The sequence below is a fragment of the Phyllobates terribilis genome, unplaced genomic scaffold (assembly GCF_046119375.1).
Source record: "Phyllobates terribilis strain yellow unplaced genomic scaffold, ASM4611937v1 Scaffold_13__5_contigs__length_258822181, whole genome shotgun sequence".
Lineage (NCBI taxonomy): Eukaryota > Metazoa > Chordata > Amphibia > Anura > Dendrobatidae > Phyllobates > Phyllobates terribilis.
Genome location: NW_027362773.1, coordinates 92,393,044 through 92,407,075, shown reverse-complemented (window position 1 = coordinate 92,407,075; position 14,032 = coordinate 92,393,044). Strand labels below are relative to the sequence as shown.

At 49.2% G+C, this 14,032-nt stretch overlaps 1 protein-coding gene across 1 annotated transcript in view; it reads left to right on the top strand.

Moving 5' to 3' along the window:
- LOC141173600 (receptor-type tyrosine-protein phosphatase eta-like) overlaps positions 1-11,112 on the top strand; it is an 88,833-nt gene extending 77,721 nt beyond the window's left edge. Inside the window, exon 16 of the mRNA XM_073657899.1 lies at positions 8,598-11,112. Coding sequence (XP_073514000.1) covers positions 8,598-8,777 — 180 coding nt within the window. The 3' untranslated portion in view covers positions 8,778-11,112. The remainder of the gene's footprint in view (positions 1-8,597) is intronic.
- Positions 11,113-14,032: the final 2,920 nt, after the last annotated feature.

The window sequence follows — 14,032 nt, the reverse complement described above, 5'->3', positions numbered from 1 at the left end:
GTAGAGTTCCAACGTGTGGGTACATCACACACCAGTCGGTGTGACGGAAGCTGCAAACGCTGCTGCAACACAGCAAGGGCGGCGGAAGCTGTAGCCGACTTGCGAAAATGAGCTGACAGGCGGCGTACTTTGACGAGTAGATCTGGCAACTCGGGGTACGATTTAAGAAACCACTGAACCACTAGGTTAAGCACATGAGCCAGGCATGGTACGTGTGTGATCTCGCCTCAGAGCCGCCACCAGGTTACGGCCATTGTCACACACAACCATGCCTGGATGTAGGTTCAGCGGTCTCAGCCACAGATCTGCCTGCTCTTTCACAGCTGTCCACAACTCACAAGCAGTGTGAGGTTTCTCACCTAACCTTATGAGTTTCAGCACAGCCTGTTGCCGCTTGGCTGAGGCAGTACTGCAGTGCTTCCAGCTTGTAACTGATGTGGTGATATCTGAGATGGAGGTTGAACATGAGGAGGAAGAGAATGATGCGCAGGAGCTGTACACTGTGGGGGCAACTCTGACCGACATAGGGTCCGCAATCCTCGGTGTGGGGAGGATGTGTTCCGTCCCAAGGTCCGACTGGGTCCCACTATGTTTACCCAGTGTGCCGTCAGGGAGATGTACCGTCCCTGGCCACAAGCAATTGTCCACGTGTCCGTTGTCAGGTGGACTCTCCCAGTAACTGCGTTGTTGAGGGCACGGCAGATGTTTTGGGACACGTGCTTCTGTAGTGCGGGGATGGCACACCGGGCAAAATAGTGTCGGCTGGGGACCGAGTACCGAGGGACGGCCACCACCATAAGGTTGCGGAAGGATTCCGTCTCCACCAGCCTAAAAGGCAGCATTTCCAATGCAAGCAGTCGTGAAATGTGCAAATTTAGGACTGTGGCCTGTGGGGCGTTAGCTGCGAATTTCCGCTTTGGTTCAAAGGTCTGGGATATGGACAATTGAACGCTGCGGTGGGACGTGGACGTGGACGTTGATGCTGTTTCTTGAGAAACTGCCAGAACAAGTGAAGACTGAGAGGAGGGGGCATCTTTGCATGCAGTATGGACAGGGGATTGCCTTGCACACACAACAGGGGGTTCTATTGCACGCTCAACAGCGTAAGAAGCAGTGGTGACACCCGTTGACACTGGTCGTGGACCCTGGGGTTCGCCCCACAAAGTCGGGTGCTTTTCTGCCATGTGCCTGATCATGCTGGTGGTGGTCAGGCTGGTAGTTCTGTCACCCCTGCTGATGCTGGCATGGCAGGTGGTACAAATGGCCTTTTTGGGGTTATCAGCAGAGTCTTTAAAAAAATTCCAGACTCTGGAAGACCTACAGGTTGTATTGGCAACGTCCCTCGTGTTGGTGTTAAGGGGAACTGTTGCCTGCCTTCTGTGTGCGGCCACCACACTGCTTCTTCCTGCCTGTTGGGGTACTCTGCCTCCCTCACCCTGTGTGCTGCTGGCCTCGCTCTGCATGTCCTCCTGCCACGTTGGGTCAGTTACTAGATCATCCACCACGTCCTCCTCTTCCACTTGCGCACCACGATCCTCCTCCTCACTTCCTGGCAATTATGTCTCGTCATCGTCCACCTCTTGTGACAAATTTCCAGCGTCGACTTCCTGTGGCCGTGGCTGTTCAAATATTTGGGCATCGCTACATGGGATCTCCTCTTCCACCACTTCAAGCGGAGCAAGCGAGGGGCACAAATCTGGAAATGGACCAGTGAACAGCTCTTCAGAGTGTCCAAGTGTGGGATCAGTTGCTGTCTGACGACACTTGGCATGGTGGGAGGAAGGAGCATCAGGGTGAGGAGGAGTATGTGACTCGCCCCCTGGGCCGTGGGGCACGCGGATCCGGGCGATAGGGGAACGTTGGGGGTAGTAGTGGTGGCGGCCCGGTCCCGCGGCTCAGGGTGGTCAGGCCAATGGTAGTCTGCTACGTGCTTTAGATAATGTCCGACTACGCCACCCGTGGATTGCGGTTATTAGGAACCGCCGCTGCAAGGCAGTCCGCTGGGGCTGATGATGGGTGCAGCTGAGGTGATGTGACTCCCCACGGGAAGAGTGCAGCCCCAGGGCAGTGTAGTGGATGCTGGGAGTGATGGTAGTGAGAGTCCCAGTGCTGATAGTGCTGGAGGAGCGAAAGAGCACACAGACAACGTACTGCAGTCCAATGTCTTTTACTCACAGTTCAGGTACTCCAGGTCACTTCTGTACAGGCAGTGACCGCCCGAGCCGTGCTGCGTCCACCAGGTGTGGGGCTCGGTCAACTCCCAGGCAGTTCAGGAGCATGGCACAGGACCCCCTTTAATCCTTTCTCTGGCCTGCCTCACCAGTGACCCACTTTTGTCCAGCTGCCGCGGACCTGTGCGGTTAAACGTGGGCCCCGTCCTCCGCTGTCCTATATGGTGCCTTCCTAGCAGGTTTGATGAGGTGTCGCACCAATATATGATCACGACGACCGGTCTTTGGCTGAGGGTAGTTTCTCCTCCACCAACTTGGGATCCGGTACCCTTAATCTGCCTGACCCTTCACCCTGGATTCTCGTGGGTTATTAGGGTCCCTTCCACCTTCTTGTTCCTGAGCCCTTCTGTTTCTCTCTCTCTCCTTCTCTCCTGTTCTGTCTTCTCCTCCTTCCCTTGGCCTCTTCTCCAGGCCCACTTCTCCTTCTCCTCTCAGGCTCCGGCCTCTTCCCTAGGCCTGCCTCTGGAGCTTGGCCCAGACTGAGCCACAGCTCCCGGTCAGCCCTCTCTGGCTGCACTCCTTCTCTCACTGAACACTGTTCTAAGATGGTGCCCACCTTTTATACCTCCCTCTAGCCATGAGCCCAGGTGACCAGCAACCAATGAGCTCCTACCTACGCTCAGAAACCGCCCCCTATCTGCCCCTACAGCACTGAGTGTTCCACCCCTCCCTCCCCACTCCAGCAGGGACATGGTCGGTCGTGCCTGCACTTATGTCTAGTGGGAGCACCGTTGAGCTGTCCCTGAGAAATGGGGTGTGTGTGCTGCATGCAGCTAACTGAGCCCTGGTCCATACTCCATCCTTACCCGGGAGTGGAATATCACACCTCTGGCAGAGGTGCAATACCCCTGTAGCGGCCGAACCCTCGGGGCGCTACATTCCCCCCTGGTAAAGCACAGCACGTCCTCGGGCTGGAAAAGAGCAAAAACAGTTGATTACAGGACATGCAAAACTTTTTAAAACTTTTCACATTTAGAAACAGACATTACGGTTCAACTCCCTTTATGGGACACACTTTTCTTTTCACTAGACATTATAGAAAACCTTTTCAATACTTCCGGAACTCTTTTGTATAAAACATTCTAGAAAACTTTCACATTACTATTTAGCAGCATATAAAATCTAAAACATTTTTAATTAAAGCACATTCTTGTATTCTTGGTTCATGGTCGCGGTGCAGCTTGCGACCAGGTGTGCATTCTTCTTAAAGTTGCAACAGTCCAGCAAATTTGCCTTGAGGTAGACGTTGCAGTCTTTTTATTAAACCAGTAGGGGGCGCTTTAAGAAGCGCAACTATATACAAGGGATTGGCCGTTCCCAGTCCTCGGCCGGTTTTGGGAAGGGAAATGGCTGCTCACAGTCCTCAGCCTGTTAGGGGATGTAGGGGATAATTTTCACACAGTCCTATATCAGTCCCAACGGGGACCACACTTCAATCTAGTAACAGTTCTCATACCCTGATGGGTAACTATATACAGTTCAATTTACCATTCCTTAGTAACAGTGTTCTCCTGATGCTCCTTCTTCCTCCTCATATGGTTCTTCAGACCCGTCCAGGTCCTCTTGGCTCTCCTCACAGCCGTAGTGCTGCTGTTCCTCCTCGGCAAGCCGATGGACATGGAGGGCGTACGGTCCTTTGGCGCCTGGGGAGTTCAGGCCTTGCGACCGGGCCTGGAGAGGGCCGCTGTTGATGATGCCCGGGATCAGAGGGTGCGACTTTGGGCCTGGGCGCGGGCTGGTGGTGGCAGCGCCCAGGGCTGGAGGGCTCGGCAGCAGGGCTTGTTGCGGGGTCTGGAGCAGGTCGATGTTTGCAGCGCCCGGGATCGGCGGCTCCACCAGGGGGCCCGGGAGCAGGCTGACGCTGGCAGCGTCCGGGACAGGGAGACTCCTCTTACCTGCTCCCGCGACCGCTCCTGCATCACGCGTCTTCTCCTGGCGCTGGTCGGGGCCCGCGACGGCTGGGGCACTGCCGATGCTGGGCAGCTTGGTCTGCTGCCGGTCCGCCATCTTGCTCTCCGTTCCTGGTGTCCTCCTCCCCCCTGGTGGACCGTGGCCTACCTTGCGATGATCTTCCTACGTAGGCCGCGGCTCCGCAGTCGATCGTCGGGGTTGAGGACCTGGCGTCGCGCTCCTGTGACGTCAGCGTCGCTCTTCCTCCCTTCCAGGATCTTACGCAGCGTCAGTGCGTGGGGCGGAGCTTCGGATCTCGTGCGCTTTCGGCGTCCACGCCCCTCTTCTTCCTGAGCGGCGTCCCGAAGATGGCGTCCGATGGCGGGAAGCGGCTGCGGATGGCGGGAAACGGTCCAAGATGGCGTCTGAGGGTGGGAATCGGCTCGGGATGGCGGGAAACGACTCCGGACGGCGGGAAACTTCTGGAAATGGCGGGAGACTTCTTTTCAAGGTACATGTACAATCTTCTTCAGGCACGCAATACCCGTTTGTGGCGGGTTGGTCACGATCCTGCCGACTACGCCAAAGCTGACTCGCCCCCTGGGCCGTGGGGCACGCGGATCCGGGCGATAGGGGAACGTTGGGGGTAGTAGTGGTGGCGGCCCGGTCCCGCGGCTCAGGGTGGTCAGGCCAATGGTAGTCTGCTACGTGCTTTAGATAATGTCCGACTACGCCACCCGTGGATTGCGGTTATTAGGAACCGCCGCTGCAAGGCAGTCCGCTGGGGCTGATGATGGGTGCAGCTGAGGTGATGTGACTCCCCACGGGAAGAGTGCAGCCCCAGGGCAGTGTAGTGGATGCTGGGAGTGATGGTAGTGAGAGTCCCAGTGCTGATAGTGCTGGAGGAGCGAAAGAGCACACAGACAACGTACTGCAGTCCAATGTCTTTTACTCACAGTTCAGGTACTCCAGGTCACTTCTGTACAGGCAGTGACCGCCCGAGCCGTGCTGCGTCCACCAGGTGTGGGGCTCGGTCAACTCCCAGGCAGTTCAGGAGCATGGCACAGGACCCCCTTTAATCCTTTCTCTGGCCTGCCTCACCAGTGACCCACTTTTGTCCAGCTGCCGCGGACCTGTGCGGTTAAACGTGGGCCCCGTCCTCCGCTGTCCTATATGGTGCCTTCCTAGCAGGTTTGATGAGGTGTCGCACCAATATATGATCACGACGACCGGTCTTTGGCTGAGGGTAGTTTCTCCTCCACCAACTTGGGATCCGGTACCCTTAATCTGCCTGACCCTTCACCCTGGATTCTCGTGGGTTATTAGGGTCCCTTCCACCTTCTTGTTCCTGAGCCCTTCTGTTTCTCTCTCTCTCCTTCTCTCCTGTTCTGTCTTCTCCTCCTTCCCTTGGCCTCTTCTCCAGGCCCACTTCTCCTTCTCCTGTCAGGCTCCGGCCTCTTCCCTAGGCCTGCCTCTGGAGCTGGGCCCAGACTGAGCCACAGCTCCCGGTCAGCCCTCTCTGGCTGCACTCCTTCTCTCACTGAACACTGTTCTAAGATGGTGCCCACCTTTTATACCTCCCTCTAGCCATGAGCCCAGGTGACCAGCAACCAATGAGCTCCTAGCTACGCTCAGAAACCGCCCCCTATCTGCCCCTACAGCACTGGGTGTTCCACCCCTCCCTCCCCACTCCAGCAGGGACATGGTCGGTCGTGCCTGCACTTATGTCTAGTGGGAGCACCGTTGAGCTGTCCCTGAGAAATGGGGTGTGTGTGCTGCATGCAGCTAACTGAGCCCTGGTCCATACTCCATCCTTACCCGGGAGTGGAATATCACACCTCTGGCAGAGGTGCAATACCCCTGTAGCGGCCGAACCCTCGGGGCGCTACATATGCGGTCGAGACTCACGGCTACTAAGATTTGACCGTGTGGAAGACAGACCGGAGGTGGTGGTGCCCAGGTAACTGGAAGTATTATCTGCTATCCAATTAATAACCTGTTCACACTGATCAGTTCTCAATACTGGTGTTGTTCTGTGCTTCCCTAGTAATTTGGTCAAGAAGTGGGAGCGACAAGATGTGGCTGTTGGTTGTGGCACATTTTCACCTTGGCCATGGCCCCGTCCTCTGCACGCACCATCACCAGAACGTCCAGTTCCACGTCCCTTGCCATGCGCCTTGCCCATTGTAAAGGAAGTAAAATAGCTTACACTCGCACTATCAATGGAAAAAGGGTAATAAAAAGTAGATTAGAACCGTGGAAGAGGAAAAACACAGTTCTATTTCTCTAGCCTACACCCGACTCTTTTAAACAATCTGAACAATCAGGGAGAAACTATTACTGTTTTTCTTTATGGAAAAAATAACAAAAGCTGGATAATAGAGATTTTTTACCATGGAACGGCAAAACCACAGTTATAATTTTCTGGTGTATACCAGACTTTTTTAAATATATATATTTGCGGCTGAACAGTGAGCGACACACTCAAACTGTTTTTTTTTAGATATAAATGGCCCAAAAGTGGATAATACAGTGGTTTGAACCGTGGAACTGCAAAACCACACTTCTGTTTCTCTGGCCTACACCAGCCTATTTTCAACAGATATATTTGTGTCTGAAAAATCAGGGAGACACTATTAGTTTTTTTTTTACGGCAAAAAATGCCAAAAGCAGGATAATAGAGATTTTTTACCGTGGAACAGCAAAAACACAGTTATAATTTACTGGTGTATACCAGACTTTTTTAAATATATATATTTGCGGCTGAACAGTGAGCGACACACTCAAACTGTTTTTTTTTCGATACAAATGGCCCAAAAGTGGATAATACAGAGGTTTGAACCGTGGAACTGCAAAACCACACTTCTGTTTCTCTAGCCTACACCAAACTATTTTCAACAGATATATTTATGTCTGAACTGTCACAGGCACACTTCTTTTTTTCTTGGGGGGGGGGACACCAAAAGGTTAATAAGACAGGTATTTGTACAGTGTGAAGGAGGAAAAAAAAAAGAGGATTTAGATGAAAAAAAAAAGGATTTTTCCTGGCCCCCGAGACCTGGAGCTAAGTCCAGCAATTTCAGCAACAGGAGCATACAGGACTGTAATGCAGCGTTTGCTGGTATAACCACTGCATCTCCTATACAGCCTGCCTGCCTGCCTGATATCTGGGATGGATATTAGTCCTGAGAAGGACTGTTTGTTTGATCTGGCAGCCTTTACAGACCCTACACTAACTATTTTGCAGTATATATCTCTCCCTAAATCAGCAGCTCTGTCCCTACACTGTCTGATCCCAGCCATCTGTGTTCAAGATGGCAGCGCCCGGTTTTAAATACTCGAGGTGACGCTGTGCGGCCAGCCAATCACTGTAATGCCCACAACCAACATGGCTGTGGCATTACAGTGACTGGCTGGCAATCCCTGCATGCTCATTGGCTCTGTAAAGAGCGCCAAACATGCAGGGCGGAGACCCGAGCTCCCGCCCGAGTAACCCGGAAATGCTCGGTGCTCGCCGAACATCCCGAGTAGCGTGATGCTCGGGCGAGTAGCGAGTAGTGTCGAGCATGTTCGCTCAACACTAGTCTGCATCTTTCCAGCTTGCTCCGCAACTCAGAACTGACTCTCCTCAATCACTCTGAGGCAGGCCTGGCCACTCCCCCCTAGCTGCACCCTGTTAACCCCCCTGGATGCTGGATGCTTCTCAAGCACAATACTACGTGTGGTATCTATCCGTCACATCTCATTTCTATATTCTTGGTTCATTTTCTGCACTTGAATTTTTATAACAAAAGATAGTTCCCACTCTGGTGGACCCAGTCCAATCATGTATTACATTCCTTTAAATGTCAGGCATGCAATACTTAAAGGGAATATGTCATATCTTCAAAAAACGCTATTTACCTGCAGATATAGAGTTAATCTGCACGTAAATAGCATTAAAATGTTGTCCGGTGGCCTGACTGAAAGCGCGTCCACTTTTTTTAGAGAAAATTAACTTATATTCTGAGGTACTGGCTTTCAGTCATAGGAGTGTGCACAGAGCGGCTACAGTCATTGATAACTATACTCTGAGTGGTGGCTGTTATCACTTCCTGGTATTTTGATTTAAAGCTCAGTCTGCAGTGCATCTGTGTAGACTGAGCTGTCAATCAAAGTACTGGGGAGTGATTACAGCCGCCGCTCACAGTATATAAGTCGATGAATTTAAGTTCATTTTCTCCCTGGGGCTGGGCCTCATTGTAAGGCCACAGCCCCACTATCGGTATTTGATCAGTATTCGGTCAGTATTTTTTCTCAGGGGTGGGAGCCAAAACCAGGAGTGGGTGATAAATGCAGAATTGGTGCATTTGTTTCTATTATACCTTTTCTCTGTTTGTTCCTCATCATATACAACACACGCTTTATTTACATAGAACTGGAGAAACCTTTTACGTTTTGTTCTGATGGTCATAAAATTATGTGTCCCCATTCTAGGATCAGTACATATTCCTGCATCGCTGCACGCTAGATATAGTCATAGGCAAGGAGAACGTGTATACCGATGATCTGAAGATCACTAATGAAAGAAGTAATGAAGATTATTACAATGTAGGAAACTTCAAACGACGTGAATCAGACGAATCACTCTATGAAATGACAATAACTTACAAATAATCATCATAATATTATTAGTATAAGGTTTTTTTTTAAGAACATGATGTGCAATGCTATGCAGTTTACAATAAAATATCTGCCATTATCTGGCCTTGTTTATGTGCTTAAATTCCTTAAAGATTAAGTTGATTCAAAGTTTTATAGATGTTGTCAATATACAATTTATTTTACCAATCCACAGGATAGTTGATAAATGTATTATTGCTGAGGTTCTCAATATTAGGGAAGAGTCATAAGGCCGCACAACTCGGAAGAGGATCACAATGCAATGCTTGGACTGGCTGTTGGCTCTCCTTAACCGAGTGTGACAGCATGTACTGTATTTCTGTATACAGTGCTGTGAAAAAGTGTTTGGCCCCTTCCTGATTTCTTATTCTTTTGCATGTTTGTCACACTTAAATGTTTCAGATCACAAAAAAAATGTAATTTTTTTTCAAAGATAACACAAGTAAACACAAAATGCAGTTTTTAAATGGAGGTCTTTATTATTAAGGGAAAAAGAAATCCAGACCTACAGGGCCCTGTGTGAAAAAGTGATTGCCCCCTAAACCTAATGACTGATTGGGCCCTTAGCAGCAATAACTGCAATCAAGCGTTTGCAAACTGGCAATGAGTCTTTTACAATGCTCTGGAGGAATTTTGACCACTCATCTTTGCAAAATTGTTGTAATTCTGCCACACTGGACAGTTTCCAAGCATGAGACGCCTTTTTAAGGTCATGCCACAGCATCTCAAGTCTTAATTTGTTTTTCTTAAGCCATTCAGAGGTGGACTTGCTGGTGTGTTTTGGATCATTGCCCTGCTGCATAACCCAAGAGCGCTTCAGCTTGAGGTCACGAACAGATGACCGTACATTCTCCTTCAGGATTTTTTGGTAGACAGCAGATTTAATAGCTCCATTTACCACAGCAAGTCTTCCAGGTTCTGAAGCAAAAAAACAGACCCAGACCATCACACTACCACCACTATCTTTTACTGTTGGTATGATATTCCTTTTCTGAAATGCTGTGTTACTTCTATGCCACATGCAATGGGACATACATATTCCAAAAACTTCAACTTTTGTCTCGTAAGTCCACAGAGTATTATCCCAAAAGTCTTGGCGATCATCAAGATGTTTTCGAGCAAAATTGAGATGAGCCTTTATGTTCTTTTTGCTCAGCTGTAGTTTTCGTCTTTCACATGGACCAGAGGAAGCCAAGGAAAGAGTTGTCTCAGGAGATTAGAAAGAAAATTATAGACAAGCAAGTTAAAGGTAAAGGTTATAAGACCATCTCCAAGCAGCTTGATGTTCCTGTGACTACAGTTGCACATATTATTCAGAAATTTAAGATCCATGGGACTGTAGCCAACCTCCCTGGATATGGCCGCAGTAGGAAAATTGATGACAAATCAAAAAGACGGATAATACGAATGGTAACAAAGGAGCCAAGGATAACTTCTAAAGAGATTAAAGGTGAACTTCAAGCTCAAGGAACATCAGTGTCAGATCGCACCACCCGTTGTTGTTTGATCCAAAGTGGACTTCATGGGAGACAACCAAGGAGAACACCATTGTTGAAAAAAAAAATCACAAAAAAGCCAGACTGGAATTTGCCAAACTACATGTTGACAAGCCACAAAGCTTCTGGGAGAATGTCATATAGACAGATGAGACAAAAATGGAAGTTTTTGGCAAGGCACAGCAGCTCTATGTTCACAGACGGAAAAATGAAGCATATCCAGAAAAGAACACTGTCCCTACTGTGAAATATGGAGGAGGCTCTGTTATGTTCTGGGGCTGCTTTGCTGCATCTGGCACAGGGTGTCTTGAAATGTGCTGCCCAGTGTCAGAAAGCTTGGTCTCAGTCGCAGGTCATGGGTCTTGCAACAGAATAATGACCCAAAACACACAGCTAAAAACACCCAAGAATGGCTAAGAGGAAAACATTGGAGTATTCTGAAGTGGTCTTCTATGAGCCCTGACCTAAATCCTATTGAGCATCTTTGGAAAGAGCTGAAACATGGCGTCTGGAAAAGACAACCTTCAAACTCGAGACAACTGGAGCAGTTTGCTCATGAGGAGTGGGCCAAAATACCTGTGTAGAGGTGCAGAAGTCTCATTGACAGTTACAGAAATCGTTTGATTGCAGTGATTGCCTCAAATGTTGTTCAACAAAATATTAAGTTAAGACTGCGTTCCCGCTATGCATTTTTCAAGCGTTTTTGCCGCGGAATTTCCGCAGCGAAAACACTTAAAAAATGCTTGGTAATACGTGCCCCATGGTCCCCAATGATAATCCGAATGTGCTGTGCACATGCTGTGGAAATTTCCGCTGCGGATTATCATTACGGAAAAATACGCAGCATGTCCATTAATTTTGCAGACACGCAGCGTAATTGCGGCCATTGGCTTGCATTGAAAGGCTTGATATCCGCATCACTACATGTGCACATGCGGATATGAAGCGATTCAATGTGCGGATGATACCCAGGTCTGGAGAAGAGGAGACTCTCCTCCAGACCCGGGTACCATAGTACCTGTAAAAAAAAGAATTTAAAATACAAAATAAAGATTATACTTACCTTCCGATGGCCCCCGGCCTCCTCAGCGATGCGTCCGGTGTGTTGGGCGGCTCGCGGTGGTGTGAGGACCTTACATGACGTCATTTAGTCATGAGATAGGTCACGCGACCACTGGCGTCGCAGTCGCGTGACCTGTCACATGACTCGATGACGTCATGGCAGGTCCTTTTACACAACCACGAGCCGCCCAACATACCGGACGGAGCGGAGAAGGAGACCGCGGGCCATCGGAAGGTAAGTATAATGTTTATTTTTTATTTTGTAGCATTCTTATTCTTTTTTTTTTACTATTACTTGATCACACTATATAAATCCATGCCGGTTGCATGGATTTATATAATGTGACCAAGTTGTCAAGCACTTTTCCAAGTGATGCTAAAATCGCTTGGAAAAGCGCTTGATAACTCGCATGCAGACATGCATGCAAAAACGCTTGACAAACTCTTCTATCTGGCGGGAAAAACGCATATAAAATCCGCATGCATTTTTCCTGCCACGGAGAAGCGGAAAAAATATGCAGCATTTCTGCATAGCCTAAGAGTACCATCATTTCTGTCCAGGCCTAGTTCATGAGTTTATTTATTTTTTTAATTCTGTGGAAGCAGGGTTGAAAAGCAATGACTTACTTTCATTTTTTAATTTTCATAGATTTTTAATTTATTATTACTTTTGTCAGATTCAAGTTATTTCTGTGACCATTGTGGGTTTTTCTTTCATTAAACGAGGGGCACCAACAATTTTGACCACGTGTGTATGTAAATATAGTGACTCAGAACAAGCACTGGCAGACTGTTAATGTGTAGCAGCTGAGTGAAACTACTCACCAGAACTGTCACTTAAGGAGGAGCACGTTTTGGATCAACATGTTAGGCTATGGGTTGAACTAGATGGACTTCGTTTTTAAGGGTGAAGGAAGACTATGTTACTATGCATGTTACCTGCCCCCCCAACCAACCAAGAAGTTAGGGGACACTGCATAGCTCTGAGTATACATACAGTACAGACCAAAAGTTTTGATGCCTTCAGTGTGAATGTACAATTTTCATATGCATGAAAATACAGAAAAATCTTTAAATGAGAAGGTGTGTCCAAACTTTTGGTCTGTACTGTATATACGTATGTGTGTATGTGTGTGTGAATGTACAGTGGGTACGGAAAGTATTCAGACCCCTTTAAATTTTTCACTCTTTGTTTCATTGTTGCCATTTGGTAAATTCCAAAAAGTTCATTTTTTTCTCATTAAAGTACACTCTGCACCCCATCTTGACTGAAAAAAAAACAGAAATGTAGAAATGTTTGCAAATTTATTAAAAAAGAAAAACAGAAATATCACATGGTCATAAGTATTCAGACCCTTTGCTCAGTATTGAGTAGAAGCACCCTTTTGAGCTAGTACAGCCATGAGTCTTCTTGGGAATGATGCAACAAGTTTTTCACACCTGGATTTGGGGATCCTCTGCCATTCTTCCTAGCAGATCCTCTCCAGCACCGTCAGGTTGGATGGTGAACATTGGTGGACAGCCATTTTCAGGTCTCTCCAGAGATACTCAATTGGGTTTACATCAGGGCTCTGGCTGGGCCAGTCAAGAATGGTCACAGAGTTGTTCTGAAGCCACTCCTTTGCTATTTTACCTGTGTGCTTAGGGTCATTGTCTTGTTGGAAGGTGAACCTTCGGTCAAGTCTGAGGTCCAGTCTCCAGAGCACTCTGGAAGAGGTTTTCATCCAGGATATCTCTGTACTTGGCCGCATTCATGTTTCCTTCAATTGCAACTGACGCGCCCCCTGGGCCATGTTCAAGGGATACCCGGAGCCGGATCTGTATGGGGGTAGTAGTCCTTGTGGCGGTGACCCGTTCCGTGCCCAGGGTGTCAAACTAAGTGTGTGGCAGTCTTTGTAGATGTTGTTAAGTGTCGACTACGCCACCCGTTGAGTGCGGCTTTGAAGCCGCCGCTGCAGAGCAGTCCGCTGAGGCCGGTGGTATATGTGCAGCAGTGATGGTATAACCCCCAACGGGAGGGGTATGGCCTCAGGGCAGCAGGTGTGGATGATGGGGGTTGTGATGATGCAGGAAGGAGAGGCAGAGTCAGGAGATGCAATTCAGGGTTTTTACTTACTGGTGTCCTTTTGGTCACTCTGGCCTTGAGTGACCACCCGAGCCGTGCTGCGTCCACCAGGTCCTGGACTCGGCCAACCCCCAGGCAATTCCGGAGCGTGGTCCTGAGCTCCTTTCTGACTCTCCCTTCCTCTGGCCGTTCCCACCAGGGATCCACTTTTGGCCGGCTCCCTCGGGTCTCTTGGTGGTCAAGCCTCCTCTGGGCTCCCTGACCCTATGCTTGGTGTGCCTTTCTAGTGGATTTGGTGAGGGTCGTGGCAGATCCTGACCACGACCTCCGGTTCCTGGCTAAGGGTTGCCTCTGCCTCTGCCAGCTTGGGTTCCGGTACCCGTGTCCGCCAACCCCTCACCCTTTCTGGTCTGTTTCTGGGTTCTTGGGGTTCCTTCTGTCTTTCTCTCTGGGTCCTTCTGACTCCTCTCTCTCTCTCTCTGCAGGCCTTGCTCTGGAGCTGGGCCCAGCCGGAGCCACAGCTCCCTGTCAGCCCTTCTGGCTGAGCTTCTCTGCTCTTCTCCTCCTGCCTGAACTGAACTCTGATCTAAGATGGTGCCCACCTTATATACTCCCTCTATGTGTGA